Consider the following 15,655-nt stretch of genomic DNA (forward strand, 5'->3'; position numbering starts at 1 on the left):
ATTCAAAAGAGACAGGCCGCTCTTCTGGAGACAGCTGAGTCTACAGTTTGGACAGAGAGAATTGCTGGTTTGAAAGAGGGGTCCAAGAGGCCATCTATGTCAAAACTGAACAGCTCTCCCTTGACAGAAGGGGAGGGATACGACACCATCTATCTCCAATCTACAACATGGTCCTTTCAATAGTTCCAAGAAGGCTCCTCCATTTGCACCATTCAGGTGACCCTGAGGACACAGATAAACCTCCAGGTGACCTTAAGGACTCTCTAAAAGGATGCAAATGACCAGCTGTCTGCAAGGAGTATAAATCCTTCCATTCCCCACCATCCAGTCAGAGTTGAAGAAGCTTTTTGGATGAGAAGCGAAACATCTTCAGAGAAAAACCAGAAAGTCCAGTTGCCTCTTGAAAAAAGCACCTTTGGGACAACCACGATCTGGATGGCTGAGAAGCTCTGTAGACATTTTACAAAAGGGGAGCTCTCTCTCATCCACTCACTCAAAAACCTGTTCCCCCCCACACACACACTTTCGCTCTTTCTCTCCAGAAGCACCTGGATGAAGTGGGAGGAGGTTAAAAAGACGGGGCGGGGGTGCAGCCATGCAGCGAAGCCTGATCGGCTTATTATTAACCTTGTCATTATGCGGGGGGGGGGGCAGGCTGGGAACATCAAAACAAGGTCCCCCGCCTTCTTCTCCAAGAGGCAGCCCACCCCTCAGAGTGCGGATTGGCTGCCCGGATGCATGCAGCCAAATGGCCCTGGAAAAGTATCCCTCCGTGAAACGGCAGGGATGAAGGGTCGGGGTTTAGAGCGCTGGCGGACCAATGGCGGGAGAGGAGCACCGAGGAGACCCAGCCGAATAAGGATGCCCATGTTGGGTCAGCTGCGGTGGAGGGCCCGAGAAGAAGTGCCACCCCCGCCCCCCTTGCTGCTGAAGGGCTGGTCTTAAGGGCCTTGCTGCTGAAGGGCTGGTCTTAAGGGCCAGCGATTTCCCAGAAGCGTCCGTCCCCTCGGGCGGGGATCCTGCCCTTCCCTGCCGCGAGGGGCGTGGGGAGGCGCCAGCTCAATGCGGGGCTTTATAAGGGGCCGTCCCGCCCGGGGCTGGCAAGTCTAGATTCCTGGAGAGCACCATGGCGATAGGCACAGCACTTCTAGGGCTCCTCGCTTTCTTGCTCGGCTGCTCCGGCACCTCTGCCGAACCCCAAAACTCGGGGCGCTCCCCCAAGGGGAAGGTAGGATGCGGGGTGGCGGGCAGAGGGTCCCAGCCTCCCTCGTGAAAAGCCCCCGCTACCAGTCTCTGCTCGGGTGGGCGGCAGGTGCAGCGCAGAGGGTGCCGCTTCCTCGGGGTTGGTCGCACCCAGTCCCGTTGCGCTGAGCGCCAGAGGCTTTCAGTCCCCGACGGATGGTCGGCTGAGCGTTTACTCCTCTGCCGCCGGGGCTGCTGCTCTCGCTCGCTGGGCAAACAGCAGAGCGATCCGCCCGCGGGGTGCCATCGGGGCGCGGTCTGGCAGGCGCCTCGACCGACGGGACTTTGGGATGGGCCGCCTCTGCCAGCCGCTCCCCCATGGGCAGCCCGGGGGATCGGGCACGTGGGCGCAGCGGGAGTTTTCAAATCTCCGGAGAAAATGGAGTCTGCGCTGCCAGTCTCTCTACCTGTTGGACAGCCTGGCTCGGCCAGCCCCATGACCTGCTTTCCTCCCCGCACCTCCTTTAGTGCGTCCTGACTGGCAACTGGACCAATGACCTCGCCTCCACCATGCAGATCAACAACGTCAGTAACACGGGGGCGTTCAGCGGCATTTACCAAACGGCCGTCTCGGACTCTGGCAATCCCATCTGGCCATCCCCGCTGCAGGGCGTCCAGGGCCAGGGGACACAGCCTGTCTTCGGCTTCACCATCAAATGGAACTTCACTGGTAGAACCACTTATTATTTGGGGTGGAAGCATATAGAATGGGAGGAGGGAATCTAGTGGATCTCCTTAGATCCTTCCTTAGATCTGCCTCTTGCAGATTCTGTCACTGAATGCCCCCCTCCCCATTAGCTGGAGCTGCCCAAAGACTTTTCCAACCTAAAGGTAGCATCGGTGAGCGGCGGTCTTTGGGGAAAATATATCCCTGCCCCAATTGAGTCTCTGGCCGATTCCTCCCTCAGAGTCCATCTCCGTCTTTGTGGGCCAGTGTTTCCTGGATGCTGACGGGAAGGAGCAGCTGAATACCACCTGGCTGCTGCGCAACATGATGGACTCCAGGAAAGACGATTGGAAAGCAACCAGGTAAGGAAAAGCAGGGGCTGAACTACTGTGCCCCCTAACTGGAAGGGCCCTGGGAGGCTCTCTGGGGCGCCCCCTTCTTTTTCTCTCTTTCCTCCCCCCCCCCAGAAAGTGGCTCCTGAAAGGCTGCACCAATGGCTCCCATCCTTTCAAGAGTCATTTCAGTACCCAGGGCTGAGCAGCTCCTGCGGGAGAGGCTGGCATTACCAGGTCCCGTTTCTGCCACTTCCCCCATGAAGAAACCCAGCAAAGATTTTGACGAGGTTCCTCAGGTCCTTCTCACTGACAAACTGTTGAAGTGTGGTTTGGGTGGCATCACAGTCTGGTGGGCCCACAGCTGGCAATACTCTGAAAGTTGTTGGGTGAAAGGAGGGAATGTGGTGGGGTGGGGTGCTCAGTTTGGGGCAATCATGCCACCATTATTTTTGAAATTTTCCTCCTTCCTGCTTTTTTGTAGGGTTGGCACGAACACTTTCTACCGCACCGTGAGAGGGTGAAGAGAGCCAGGCTTCCGTGGTTTCTGCCTTGCGGGGGGGGGGGGCAGGCAAGCCTTCCTACCTCACCCATCAGCCACTCTTCTCCAATAAAATGTTTTCCTGAGCAACATCAGCCTCCTTGCTCTTTCAGAAGCTCCCTGGGTGCCAGTCTGCAGGCTTCCCAGAGATACTGGGTAGGACCCCCATCTGGAGGGTGGGCTCAAAGCCAACTGCTCTGCCCTTTACACAGCCTCTGCCCTTGAGGACTATTGGGAACCTGCAGCTAATCCACTGAGGATCTGACCTATTAATTTATTAGCAAATTATTAATAGGTTTTTGCAAATGAGCAATGAATTGGCTTCAACCAGAGCTGGGCCATCTTAATTATTTTATCAGTTTGATAGAGTCATTGTTAGAACCAGCAGTTAGCTAACAGCTATTTCAACACTTACCTGAAGAAGTCAAAGAGGTTGACCACAAACAAACGGTTCAGTCAAAGGAATGTCGATTTGCAACCATGCAGAAGAATTTTGCAAGTGGGCCGTTAGTGTCACAAGGAAAAGTGGCATTTTGCTTAAACCATGACCAAGAATGTCAGGGCAAAGGTCCAAAAGCAAAAAGCTCAATGTTAGCATGTCAAAAAACAATCCAAGAAGTGGAGAGCTCATTTTATTTATTAAATTTTTATGCCGCCCCTCTCAATAATGCAGTGACTCTGGATGGCTTACAATGTAATAAAAAGTGCTAAAAAGAATTGAAACTAGATTAAAAAGATTAAAAGTTAAGAACAATGTACAACCTGGGGTTGAGAATCTTCTCTGCCCTGTCAGACACCTCCCCCAAAAAAGTGAATGTCTGAGGCACAACTGGAACAGATGCTGTTCCAAGAAAAGATAAAAGCAAAGGAAAAAGGGGGATTTTTTGGGCTGTGTCAGTAGTCCAAGGAAGAGGGAGGCAGGGAGGGAGGAGTAGATCTGCTGCAAGGAGGAAATGGCTGAAGGGGAAGAAGGAAAGGGCCAAGGAAAGAGAGAGAAAGAGAGAGAGAGAGACCCAGGATGCCATAGATGAGTTGAAGTCTCCAAGCCAAGTTGTCCAGGAGTCTCAAAAAGTGCTCATGGAGGCCACCTCAGAGCCCTCGCCATCATAGTTTAGTGCTTAGCAGGAGCATCAAGGGTTTGGGTGTGATCCAGTCTGATATTTTTTGATACACTGATTTAGTTGATTATGGGAATGCAGTGGACATAAAATCCTGGTAAAGAAGAAGGCAACCTGTGGCTGGACTACACTACCGTTAAATGGATACAGAGCCGACTGAGCAATCAGACCCAACCAGGGGGTATTAAAGGCTCCAGATCTGATTGGAAGGAAATGACGAATTGCAGGGCTCCGTTTTAGGCCTTGTGCTGTTTAACATATTTATAATTAAGTTAGTTCAAGAGTTAGAAAATATTGCCATCAGTTTTGGACATGATACTTCAGAGGGCAGAATGAAGATTTCAAAGGATCTTTAAAGGCTGGAATAATGGGCAAAAAGCAGGATGATTAATTTCAACAGGGATAAATGCAAAGTCCAATATTTCTGTAGAAACAAAAAGGGTTTTGTTAATAAGTGCAGCATGGCACTAGTATTTGGGAAAAGAATCACATGGCTGTGGATGGATCCCAAGTGAAACCAACCATTAATGCCAAAGGAACTGTTGAAAGATGTTGCCTTGTGAACACACACTCACACACACACACACACACACTTAAATTCAGGAATCTGAGCACAAAGCATTCAGGAAGAAATAAAAGAAGGGGGAAAGCAATACTGGATCCCTTTGAAAGAGGCTATTATGAGCGAAAATGTTCCCTAGTAATTCATCGAAATGCTAGAAATGTAAGAGTAACTATGGAACATATTATCACCTCTGGTGGACCTGCCCAGTGGCAAAGAAATTCTGGGCTAAAGTTAAAAAGTGAATAGAGGAAATAATTCAGAATTCAATAAAGGGAGAACCTGAGCAGTTTCTACTAGGGATTTCCATAGAAAACTATACCAAGGAAATACATTATTTAATATTACATATACTGACAGCAGCCCACATAGTCTATGTGCAAAATTGGAAGAAGGAAAATCTACCATCAGAAGATTTAATTAGAAAAAATTTAGAATGCGCAGAGATGGACAAATTAACAAAAGAACTCAAGAAGAAAGAGGATACAGAATATTACAAAGTGTGGTGTAGATGGTATGAGTGGTTGGAGAACAGGAAAAATGAGAAAGAGGAATAAATGAGAGGGAGGGGAAGTGTTGAAGATCAAGGTACAATGTTGATGAAATAAAGAAAGATGGAAAATAATTGTTGAATAAGACAAAGTTTAAAATATGTGTACATAGATGTAAATAGCAAGAAAGGATCACTTCGAAATAGCTGTAGGAAAAAGTGATATGTATATAAATGTTGTGTGTTTGTGTCTTGTTTTAATGTATTCAAAATAAAAAACTTTTTTTAAAAAAAGAAAGAGGCTATTATGGACCACCTGGACAGGCAGAAGACACAGGCCCCGTCTTTCTGCATCCGATGACCAGAGAGGCTTTCAGGGAGACAGCAAGACAGCAAGAGACAGATCTTTTGTGATCTGGTTCAGGAGGGGGGTGCGGACCTGGTGGGTATTACGGAGACCTGGTGGGGTCAGGAGGGGGGGTTCCCCTCGTTGAGATGTGCCCACCGGGTTTCTACACATTCTATTGGCCAAGGTCCCAGGGGAGGGGCGGGGGGGGTGGCGGTTCTTGTAAAGGAAGGACTTGCTCCAAGGGAGACCACTGTACCTCAGATAGCCGGATGTGAGTCCCTCCTTGTGAAGTGGGGACAGAGGCAGATGGGCTTGCTGATCACGTACCTGGCTCCCTGCCACATGTCGGCGGCCCTGCCCAAGCTGCTCAACGTGATTGCCGAGGTGGCGGTGGAGACCCCCAGGCTTATGGTCATGGGGGACTTCAACTTGCCATCCATCAGGAAGCGCCTGGGAGTTCATGGCTTCCATGACAGCCATGGACCTGACCCAATTAATTCATGGACCCACTCACACGGGAGGACACACTCTGGACTTGATTTTTGTCTCTGGTCAGTGGACGAATGATCTTGAGATAGGGGAGATAGCGACTGAGCCCTTGTCATGGTCAGATCATTCCCTTCTTAGGCTTGACTTTCTAACCGCCACACCCCGCTGCAGGGAGGCAGAACAGACTAGGTGGTTCCGCCCCAGGCACCTGATGGATCCTGATAGGTTCCAGACAGAGCTTGGGCCATTCCCTGAGGCTCTGACTCACAGCTCAGCTGAAGAGCTGGTGGCCACCTGGGATAGGGCGGCCGCTGACGCTTTGGACCGAGTCATGCCTTTGCGGCCTCTGACCCGTTGCTGAGTTTACCTGGCTCCTTGGTTCTCCGAGGAGCTGAGGGAGAAAGACGCCTGGAGAGCAGTTGGAGGACCAGCCGTTCCGAATCTGACCGAACACTGGTGAGGTCTCATATTAAGACCTACCTAGTGGCGATAAAAGCAGCAAAATGTAATTATTTTTCCGCTCTTATAGCATCTGCAGATAACCGCCCAGCCGCCCTATTTAGGGTGACCCGCTCCCTTCTTCATCTGGGAGCGCGGGAGGATCCCTTGCAGGGTCAGGCTGAGGATTTTGTGCAGTATCTGCATGATAAAATTACTCAGATTCGGGAAGGCTTGGCCTCTGACTGGGTGGATACAGGCGGGATGATGGAGGCAGGTCTTGAGAATGTCATTTGGGAGGAGTTCGACCCTGTCACTCCCAAGGATGTGGACAGGATTCTGGGACGGCTGAACGCGACCACATGTTTATTGGACCCGTGTCCCTCCTGGTTGGTGCTGGCCTCCCGGGAGGTTACGCGAGGCTGGCTCCAGGGGATTATCAATGCTTCGTTGAGTGAGGGTGTCTTGCCATCCGCCGTGAAAGAGGCGGTGGTGGGGCCCCTCCTCAAGTAGCCTGCTCTGGATCCGGCTGTTTTGGCTAACTACCATCCGGTCTCCAATCTTCCCTTCTTGGCGAAGGTTTTTTTTTTTTTTAATTGAAAAAGTTTTACAATTACATTTTCTCCCCAGTTTCCCCCCCCCAACCCTCCCTGACCTCCCTAACCCTCCCTAGCCCACCCCTCCCCCCCGGACTTCCACAAAATATAATCCAAATCAAAATCCCCTTTTTATAAAACTTGAACCCCTCCACCCCCTGTATATTTTTCACATCTTCACAAAATTCAAATATTCTATCTCTATATAATACTTTCAGTTAAAAGCTATCTGATATTTCCTAGTTTGATATTTATTCTGCACATAATCTATCCACTTTTTCCACTCCCATACATAAGTCTCTTGTGAGCGATCTTTTAAATATGCTGAAATCTTCGCCATCTCCGCAAAGCTGGCCATCTTCAAAGTTCATTCATCAATAGTAGGCATAGCTACTACCAATTTCAAAAGCTTATGGCGGAACAAGTTGCAACAAACTTACAATATGCGAAGCATAATACATTTTGTAACGCTAATAAACCGGGCAGATGGTTGGCTTACACATTGAGGAAAAAACAAAGTATACGGACTATTGATAGTATTGATATTGGAGGGAAAGAAATTTTTCAACAAAAATTAATTAAAGAAGCTTTTGTGGATTATTATACCAAACTATATGCCAAAGAGGAGGTGCAGAATGGACTTATAGAAAAATATTTAAACGATAAAAGAGTTACAAAAATTACTGATCAACAAAAGGAAAGAATGAATTATCCTATAACAGAGGAGGAGATAATAGTAGCAATTAAACAGCTAAAAACAGCCAAAGCTCCTGGCACGGATGGTTTGACCGCGGTGTATTACAAAACTTTGCAAGCTGAAATGGTGGAACAACTCAGAGATTTATTTTGCAATATTCAACAAGGGGGTAAAATGCCCCCATCATGGACAACAGCTTACATATCTTTGATACCAAAAGAACAAGTAGGTCCTAAAAAACCAGAGAACTATAGACCAATATCTCTTTTGAATACAGATTATAAAATCTATGCGAAAGTATTAGCCAACAGGTTGATGCCAGTAATCCAAAAGGTGATTCATGATGATCAAGCGGGATTTATCGAGGGCAGACACATGAAGGATAATGTAAGGCAAGTAATAGATTTATTGGAATATCTTGAGAAGAATAAACAGATTCCTGCAGTGCTGGTCTTTTTGGATGCAGAGAAGGCCTTTGATAGAGTGGATTGGAATTTTCTACTAAAGACTTTTAAAAAGATGGATTTTGGGGATCAATTTATACAGGCGATTTCAGCAATTTACCAAGAGCAAAAGGCACAGATTATTATTAATGGAAGTTTGACAACAGAGTTTAAAATTGAAAAAGGAACAAGACAGGGATGTCCGTTGTCCCCACTTTTATTTATTCTAACACTAGAAGTCTTGCTAAATACAATACGGGACTCTAATATCTTGAAAGGTATAATGATTAGGCAAGAGGATTACAGAATAAAGGCATTTGCAGATGATCTGGTAGTTACCCTATCACAACCAATGGAATCAATAATCCTGATGAAGGACATTATACAAGACTATGGTAAAGTTTCAGGTTTTAGACTGAATCTAAAAAAGACTAAAATGATAGCTAAAAACATGACACAAGATCGTAAACATGAGCTTGAAAGGAGGGCAGGTTTTGAGACTGTACCTAAGGTAAAATATCTAGGAGTTCAGGTTGCAGAATCAAACATGAAATTGTTTCAAAATAACTATGAGGTGTTGTGGCGAGAGGTGCAGAAAGATATGGAGACTTGGAAAAAACTGCAGCTGTCTCTACTTGGAAGAATAGCAGCAGTTAAGATGAACATTTTGCCAAGATTTCCTTTTTTTGTTTCAAATGATTCCGGTGCTTAAAAGTGATAAACAATTGAAAGTCTGGCAAACTGGAGTGAATAAGTTTGTCTGGAACGAGAAAAAGCCGAGAGTGAAATTGAAAATTATGCAAGATGTTCCAGAAAGAGGAGGTCTTAAACTTCCAAACCTACAGTTATATTATGATGCAGCAGCTTTAACTTTAACAAGTGATTGGTTTGGAAGTAAAAAGGCTGGAATATTGAATGCAGAAAGTTTTGATCTTGAATTTGGATGGCATGCTTACTTATTTTATGATGACAAAGTTGATAAAGTATTTAAAAGTCATATACTTAGAGACTCTTTGATGAGAGTTTGGAAGAAGCACCGATTCAAATGGGATTATAAAATACCGCTATGGCTGGATCTTGGTCATACTTTGTGGAATACAAATATAATGTCACTCGGGGGGGGGGTTATACAAAGAGGTTCTTTTTACAGATGCAGGCAGATGGCAGCTGAAGACATTGCAGACACTGTTGGATGAAGGGATTAATTTAACTTGGTTACAATATAATCAATTACAATTGAGATGGAAAGAGGACCAAAAAACTGGTATTATGTTGCACGAGGAAGAATTGGTTAGACATATAAAAGAGAAAGGTCCAATGCATATCAAAAGGCTTTATAATGTACATGCACGACAATTTCTTAGGATCTAAATGCCGTCTATAAAACATTTTATAAAAATTTTCCCTCAAATTCTGCGACTGTGTAAATTTAACATTCTGAACCCATATTTTTTCCCATGTTTCCAACATCACTGGTTCTGCAAAATTTTGTGTCCACTTTATCATGCAATCTTTAACCAATTCAGTTTCTGAATCCCTTTCTAACAAAACATTATAAAGCCTTTTAATATGCATTGGACCTTTCTCTTTTATATGTCTAACCAATTCTTCCTCATGCATCATTATACCAGTTTTTTGGTCCTCTTTCCATCTCAATTGAAGTTGATTATACTGTAACCAAGTTAAATTAATCCCTTCTTCCAACAGCATTTCTAAAGTCTTCAGTTGCCATCTGCCCGCATCTGCAAAAATTATTCTTTATATAAAACCCCCCCAAGTGACATTATATTTGTATTCCACATGATATGACCAAGATCCAGCCATAATGGTATTTTGTAATCCCATTTGAGTCGGTGCTTCTTCCAAACTCTCATCAAAGAGTATGTGGCTTTTAAATACTTTATCCACTTTGTTCTCATAAAATAAGTAAGCATGCCAACCAAATTCAAGATCAAAACTTTCTATATTCAATATTCCAGTCTTTTTCCTTCCAAACCAATCACTTGCTTGCGTCAAAGGTGCTGCTTCATAATATAATTGTAGGTTTGGAAGTTTAAGACCTCCCCTTTCTGGAACATCTTGCATAATTTTCAGTTTAACTCTCGGCTTTTTCTCATTCCAGACAAACTTATTCAGTCCTCTTTGCCATTCTCTCAGTTGTTTATCACTTTTAAGCACCGGAATCATTTGAAACAAAAAAAGAAATCTTGGCAAAATGTTCATCTTAACTGCTGCTATTCTTCCAAGTAAAGACAGCTGCAGTTTTTTCCAGGTCTCCATATCTTTCTGTACGTCTCGCCACAACACCTCATAATTATTTTGGAACAATTTCATTTTTGATTCTGCAACTTGAACTCCTAGATATTTGACCTTTGGTACTATCTCAAAACCTGCCTTGCTTTCAAGTTCCTGTTTTCGATCTTGTGTCATATTTTTAACTATCATCTTAGTTTTTTTCTGGTTCAATCTGAATCCTGATACTGTACCATATTGTTCTATAATGTCTTTCATCTGGATTATTGATTCCATCAGCTGTGTTAGGGTAACTACCAGATCATCTGCAAATGCCCTTATTCTGTAATCCTCTTGCCTTATCACTATTCCTTTCAAAGTGCTCGAGTCCCGTATTATATTCAACAAGACTTCTAATGTTAAAATAAATAACAATGGGGATAACGGACAACCCTGTCTTGTTCCTTTTTCAATATTAAAGTCAGTTGTCAAACTTCCATTAATAATAATCTGTGCCTTTTGTTCTTGATAAATTGCTGAAACCGCCTATATAAATTGATCCCCAAAGTCCATCTTTTTTAAAGTCTTTAATAGAAAGTTCCAATCCACTCTATCAAAGGCCTTCTCCACATCCAAAAAGACCAGCACTGCAGGGATCTGTTTATTCTTCTCAAGATATTCCAATAAATCTATAACTTGCCTTACATTATCCTTCATGTATCTGCCTTCTATAAATCCCACTTGATCACAATGAATCACCTCTTGAATAACTGGCATCAACCTGTTGGCTAATACTTTTGCAAATATTTTATAGTCATTATTCAGAAGAGATATTGGTCTAAAATTCTCAGGTTTTTTAGGACCTATTTGCTCTTTCGGTATCAATGAAATATAAGCTGTTTTCCATGATGGGGGTATTTTACCCCCTTGTTGTATACTACAAAATAGATCTTTAAGATGTTCAATCATTTCTGCTTGTAAGGTTTTATAGTACACCGCAGTTAAACCGTCCGTCCCAGGAGCTTTAGCTGTTTTCAATTGTTTAATTGCGGCAATAATCTCCTCAGTTGTTATAAAATGATTCATTCTCTCCTTTTGTTGACTAGTAATTTTTGTAACTCTTTTATTTTCTAGATATTTCTCTATAAGTCCATTCTGTGTATCGTCTTTGGCATATAATTTAGTATAATAATCTACAAAAACATCTTTAATTAATTTTTTTTGAGAAATTTCCTTCCCTCCAATATCAATACTATCAATAATCCGTGTACTCTGTTTCTTCCTTAATGTATAAGCCAACCATCTGTCCGGTTTATTAGCGTTGCAAAATGTGTTGTGTTTTGCAAATTGTAAATTTGTTGCTCTCTGCTCCACCATAAGCATTTGAAATTGATTTTTCAAAAGTTTTATAGCTCCACGTATTCTTTCATCTGTTGAGTTTTTTATAAGTAACTGTTCTTTATTCTTTATTTCTGCTTCCATTTCAGCTCTTTTCTTTTGTCGGTTTAACTTGTGTTTATAGAGTTCATATGGATGAGTACCCCTCTCATATACGCTTTACTCGCATCCCACACAATTTCAATAGGGGTACCCTTATTCAAATTCATTTCAAAAAATTCTTTCATCTGCTTTTTAAGTTCTGTTATATTCTTTTCATATCTAAACAGATTTTCATTTAATCTCCATGATCTTCTCTCACTCTTTCCCATCTCAATTTCTATCCATACCGGGCTATGGTCAGTTAAAGTCCTTGGAAAAATCTTTGTTCTTTTTGTTTTTACAAGTAAGTCAGCTGATAACAAAATAAAATCAATCCTAGAAAAGGATCTGTGTCTATCTGAAAAAAAAGTAAAGTCCAATTCTTTTGGGTTACGTATTCTCCAAATATCTTTTAATTCCAAATCTTCTTTCATGTCAAAAAAAAGCCTGTGGTAATCTAATCCTTGACTTCGCCAAACTCTTTTTATCTATTTTAGAGTCAATTACTCCATTCCAATCTCCCATGATTAAAATAGATCTATAGTCCCATTGCAATATTTTAGAATGCAAAGTTTTGTAAAAATTATCCTGTTGTTGATTAGGAGCATAAATTCCAATCACAAGAATTAGGCCACTTACTGTGTGCAGTTCAATTGCTATAAACCTCCCACCTTCATCTGCTTCTATAATTTTAGCTGACAGTCTTTTGTTTATATAAATAACCACTCCATTCTTTTTTTCCAAATTTGAAGCAATAAAATGTGTTCCTATTCTTGAATTTATCAGATATTTTTGATCTTGTGTTCTAACATGAGTTTCTTGTAAACAAATTATATCATTATTAAATTGTCTCAAATATGTAAATAATTTCTTCCTTTTCTGTGGTGAATTTAGTCCGTTCACATTCCAAGATAAAAACTTAATCGTCATGTACACTTTTTTGAAGCGACGAGCAGAATTGCCGAAGATCTTCCGAATCGGTAGTCTTCGGCTTTGCTCCCCCCATGGCTTCACATTCTTGTATATTGCTCTTGACTCCTTTCTTATATTGTTGTGGCTTGGGCCTTTCCTGTTGTTGTTTTTCTTTGAGTTGCTTAGAAATTGCTCGAGTTATACGCTAATCTTTAGCTTCACACATCCGGGCTAGGTCCAAAGCCACTTCTCTTGTAGTCTTAGGTGGTTCAATCACAATTTTCGAAGGAAGGTCTAGCAGGGGCTCCTCCAGAAAACCTCCTGTAGCTCCCTGCATTTCCATTACCTCTGGTTCCACCTGCTTAAGCTGCTCTTCCATCTCTTCCTGAAGTTGCTTCTCCTTATCACTCTCCTTTATCTCCAACACAGTAGATGTACATGGGGATGGTGAACTCTCTTTAAAAACATTAGAGTAAAATTGTTCCGCCTTCTCAACAGTGTTTAATCGGTATCTTTCTCCATTATACCTCAAGATTATGCCAGTTGGAGCATCCCACCAAAATGGAATTTGTTGTTTTTTTAATTCATTCACTAGAAATCCAAAATCTTTTCTATCTTTTAACATCTTAGGTGGTAGCTCTTTATAAACTCCAATCTGCGTTCCCTCCACTTGCACAGCAGAGAGAAAAGATTTTTGCAAAATATCATTTCTCATTCTTCTGTCTGTGAAATATATCACCACATCTCTAGGCAATTGTCTTTGTCTGGCCACCCACGAATTCACTCTGTAAATTTTATCCATTTTGCAAAAAATCTCTTCAGGGGTAATCTTTAACAGCACAGCTAGAGCATCAGCACAAATCTGTCTCAGGTCTTGTCTATCGTTCTCTTTTATGCCTCTCAGCCTTATAGCAAATTCCATAGACCTGAACTGCATTATTGTAATTTCATTTTCAAATCTCTGCATTTTATTATCAGCATCAAAGATTTTATAGTCAGTTTCCTTCATTTTGACATCCATTTCTGATTTAAATTCTTCCACCTTAGCATCCGTTTTAATAATTGCTTCTGACAATCCAGCCACCACTGTCATTAATTTTTTAGTCACCTTATCATACTTTTCTTGCACCACCTCTTTAATTTCTTTAATCTCCTGCTTAATTTCCTGTTGTGACTTTTCAAATTTCTCATCCAAAGCCTGAGTGATAAAATCCTTTAAGCTTTCAAGATCAATCTCTTTTTTCTGGGTCTGCTGGCTGGGAGGCTGCTGTTCAGGTTTACGTGTGGGGGATCCCCCCCCGCCGCCTTCCCTTCCTGTTTGGTCTGCTTAGAAGCCATCCTGCCATGTAGGCTAGCTTTTCCAAAAAAAGGAGATCCTTTTTCCCTTTCCTCCACCACAAAGTCTTCTAAAAAATTCCCCCAGGTTTAATCAGATTAAGGGTGAAATTGAGATTGAAGCAAGATCAGGCTTGTTTTAAAAAAGGATTTTTCTTTTCTTTTCCTCCACTTGTTACAGACAGTGCAACTTTGTAGCTAGTTGAAATAACTTTGCTAATCCACTCTCGCTTTCAGCTCGTTAACGCTGAAGCCGGGCGCCATTTTCAAGCGACTTTCACACATTCACTCTTCTGCTTTAAACTTAATCACAGGGCTAGTAATACTTGCAGTTTCGAGGTTCAAGTTGTTATTCCACCCTGGTTGTTTGAGTTTACTTTGTTTTGAGTAGAAAGGTTGCTCCTGCTGCCTTGCTCTGCGCTGGGCAGACTTGTCCCATGCTGTCCGGAGTCTCGGCGAGCTGAAAGGGAGCCACGCCTGTTTCCTCCCCAGAAGCAAACCGTAGCTGTCTGGGGGCTCACAGGGGCTCAACCTGCTTCTCGCCCACTCTCTTCCACTAATCCTTTGGATTCGGGAACTTCCGAGCCGCTTCTCTGGATCGAAGCGGCTCTAACAGGCAGCAGGGCTGGCGGTCCAAAAACGGGACCATCTTTCGGCGACAGGAAGCAAACCGGAAGTCTTCTTGGCGAAGGTTCTTGAGAGTGTGGTGGTGCGACAGCTTCCTGGGTACCTGGGTGAAGCTGTCTATCTGGATCCGCTCCAGTCCGGCTTCAGGCCTGGGCACAGCATGGAAACAGCATTAGTCGCATTGGTGGATGATCTCTGGAGGGCTCGGGATAGAGGTTGTTCCTCTATCCTAGTCCTGTTAGATCTCTCAGCAGCTTTTGATACCATCGACCATGGTATCATGCTGCGCCGGTTGGAGGGGTTGGGGGTGGGGGGCACTGATTACGGTGGTTCTCCTCCTATCTCTCTGACTGGTTGCAGTTGGTGTTGGCAGGGGGGCAGAGGTCGACCCCAGGGCGCCTTGTTTGTGGGGTGCCGCAGGGGTTGGTCCTCTCACCCCTCCTGTTCAACATTTATGTGAAGCCGCTGGGCGAGATCATCCGTGGTTTTGGGGTGGAGTTCCATCAGTACGCTGATGATACTCAGCTGTACATCTCCACCCCAGGCCATCCCAATGATGCCCTTGAAGTGATGTCCCGGTGCCTAGAGGCAGTGCTGGTCTGGATGGGGAGAAACAGGCTCCAACTCAACCCTTCCAAGACCCAGTGGCTGTGGCTTCCAGCGTCCTGATATAGCCAGCTGGTGTCATCGCTGGCTATTGGGGGCAAGTTACTGGCCCCCACGGAGAGGGCTCGCAACTTGGTCGTCCTCCTGGACGCACGGCTGTCTTTAGAAGAGCATATGACGGCCGTGGCCAGGGGGGCTTTTTATCAGGTTTGCCTGATTCGCCAGTTGCGTCCCTTTCTGGATCAGGACTCCTTACACACGGTCATTCAGGCACTCGTCACTTCCCGCCTGGACTACTGCAATGCTCTCTACATGGGGCTCCCCTTGAGGAGCACCCGGAGGCTCCAACTGGTCCAGAATGCGGCCGCGTGGGGGATTATGGGAGCGATGGGGTGCTCCCATGTGACACCCCTCCTGCACGAGCTGCATTGGCTTCCGGTGGACTTCCGGGTGCGCTTCAAGGTGTTGGTTACCACCTTTAAAGCGCTCCATGGCTTAAG

At 44.2% G+C, this 15,655-nt stretch overlaps 1 protein-coding gene across 1 annotated transcript; it reads left to right on the forward strand.

Annotated features, from left to right (window-relative positions):
* Positions 1-1,126: 1,126 nt before the first annotated feature.
* On the forward strand, positions 1,127-2,801 carry LOC139311575 (avidin-like). The gene is made up of 4 exons (XM_070936037.1): positions 1,127-1,228; positions 1,711-1,912; positions 2,151-2,271; positions 2,726-2,801. Exons 1-4 carry the CDS (start codon positions 1,127-1,129, stop codon positions 2,763-2,765), a joined length of 465 nt encoding a protein of 154 aa, XP_070792138.1. The 3' UTR covers positions 2,766-2,801.
* Positions 2,802-15,655: the final 12,854 nt, after the last annotated feature.

This window comes from Pituophis catenifer, unplaced genomic scaffold (assembly GCF_029215685.1).
Source record: "Pituophis catenifer annectens isolate HBS135680 unplaced genomic scaffold, rPitCat1.0.hap2 SCAF_2, whole genome shotgun sequence".
NCBI classification, from domain to species: Eukaryota; Metazoa; Chordata; class Lepidosauria; order Squamata; family Colubridae; genus Pituophis; species Pituophis catenifer.

Bases quoted from the DNA above. Each gene is read 5' to 3' on its own strand.
- LOC139311575 (XM_070936037.1), top strand. From the start codon at position 1,127: ATGGCGATAGGCACAGCACTTCTAGGGCTCCTCGCTTTCTTGCTCGGC. The intron at 1,229-1,710 runs GTAGGATGCGGG...CACCTCCTTTAG, and splicing joins GGCGCTCCCCCAAGGGGAAG to TGCGTCCTGACTGGCAACTG. The intron at 1,913-2,150 runs GTAGAACCACTT...TTCCTCCCTCAG, and splicing joins CATCAAATGGAACTTCACTG to AGTCCATCTCCGTCTTTGTG.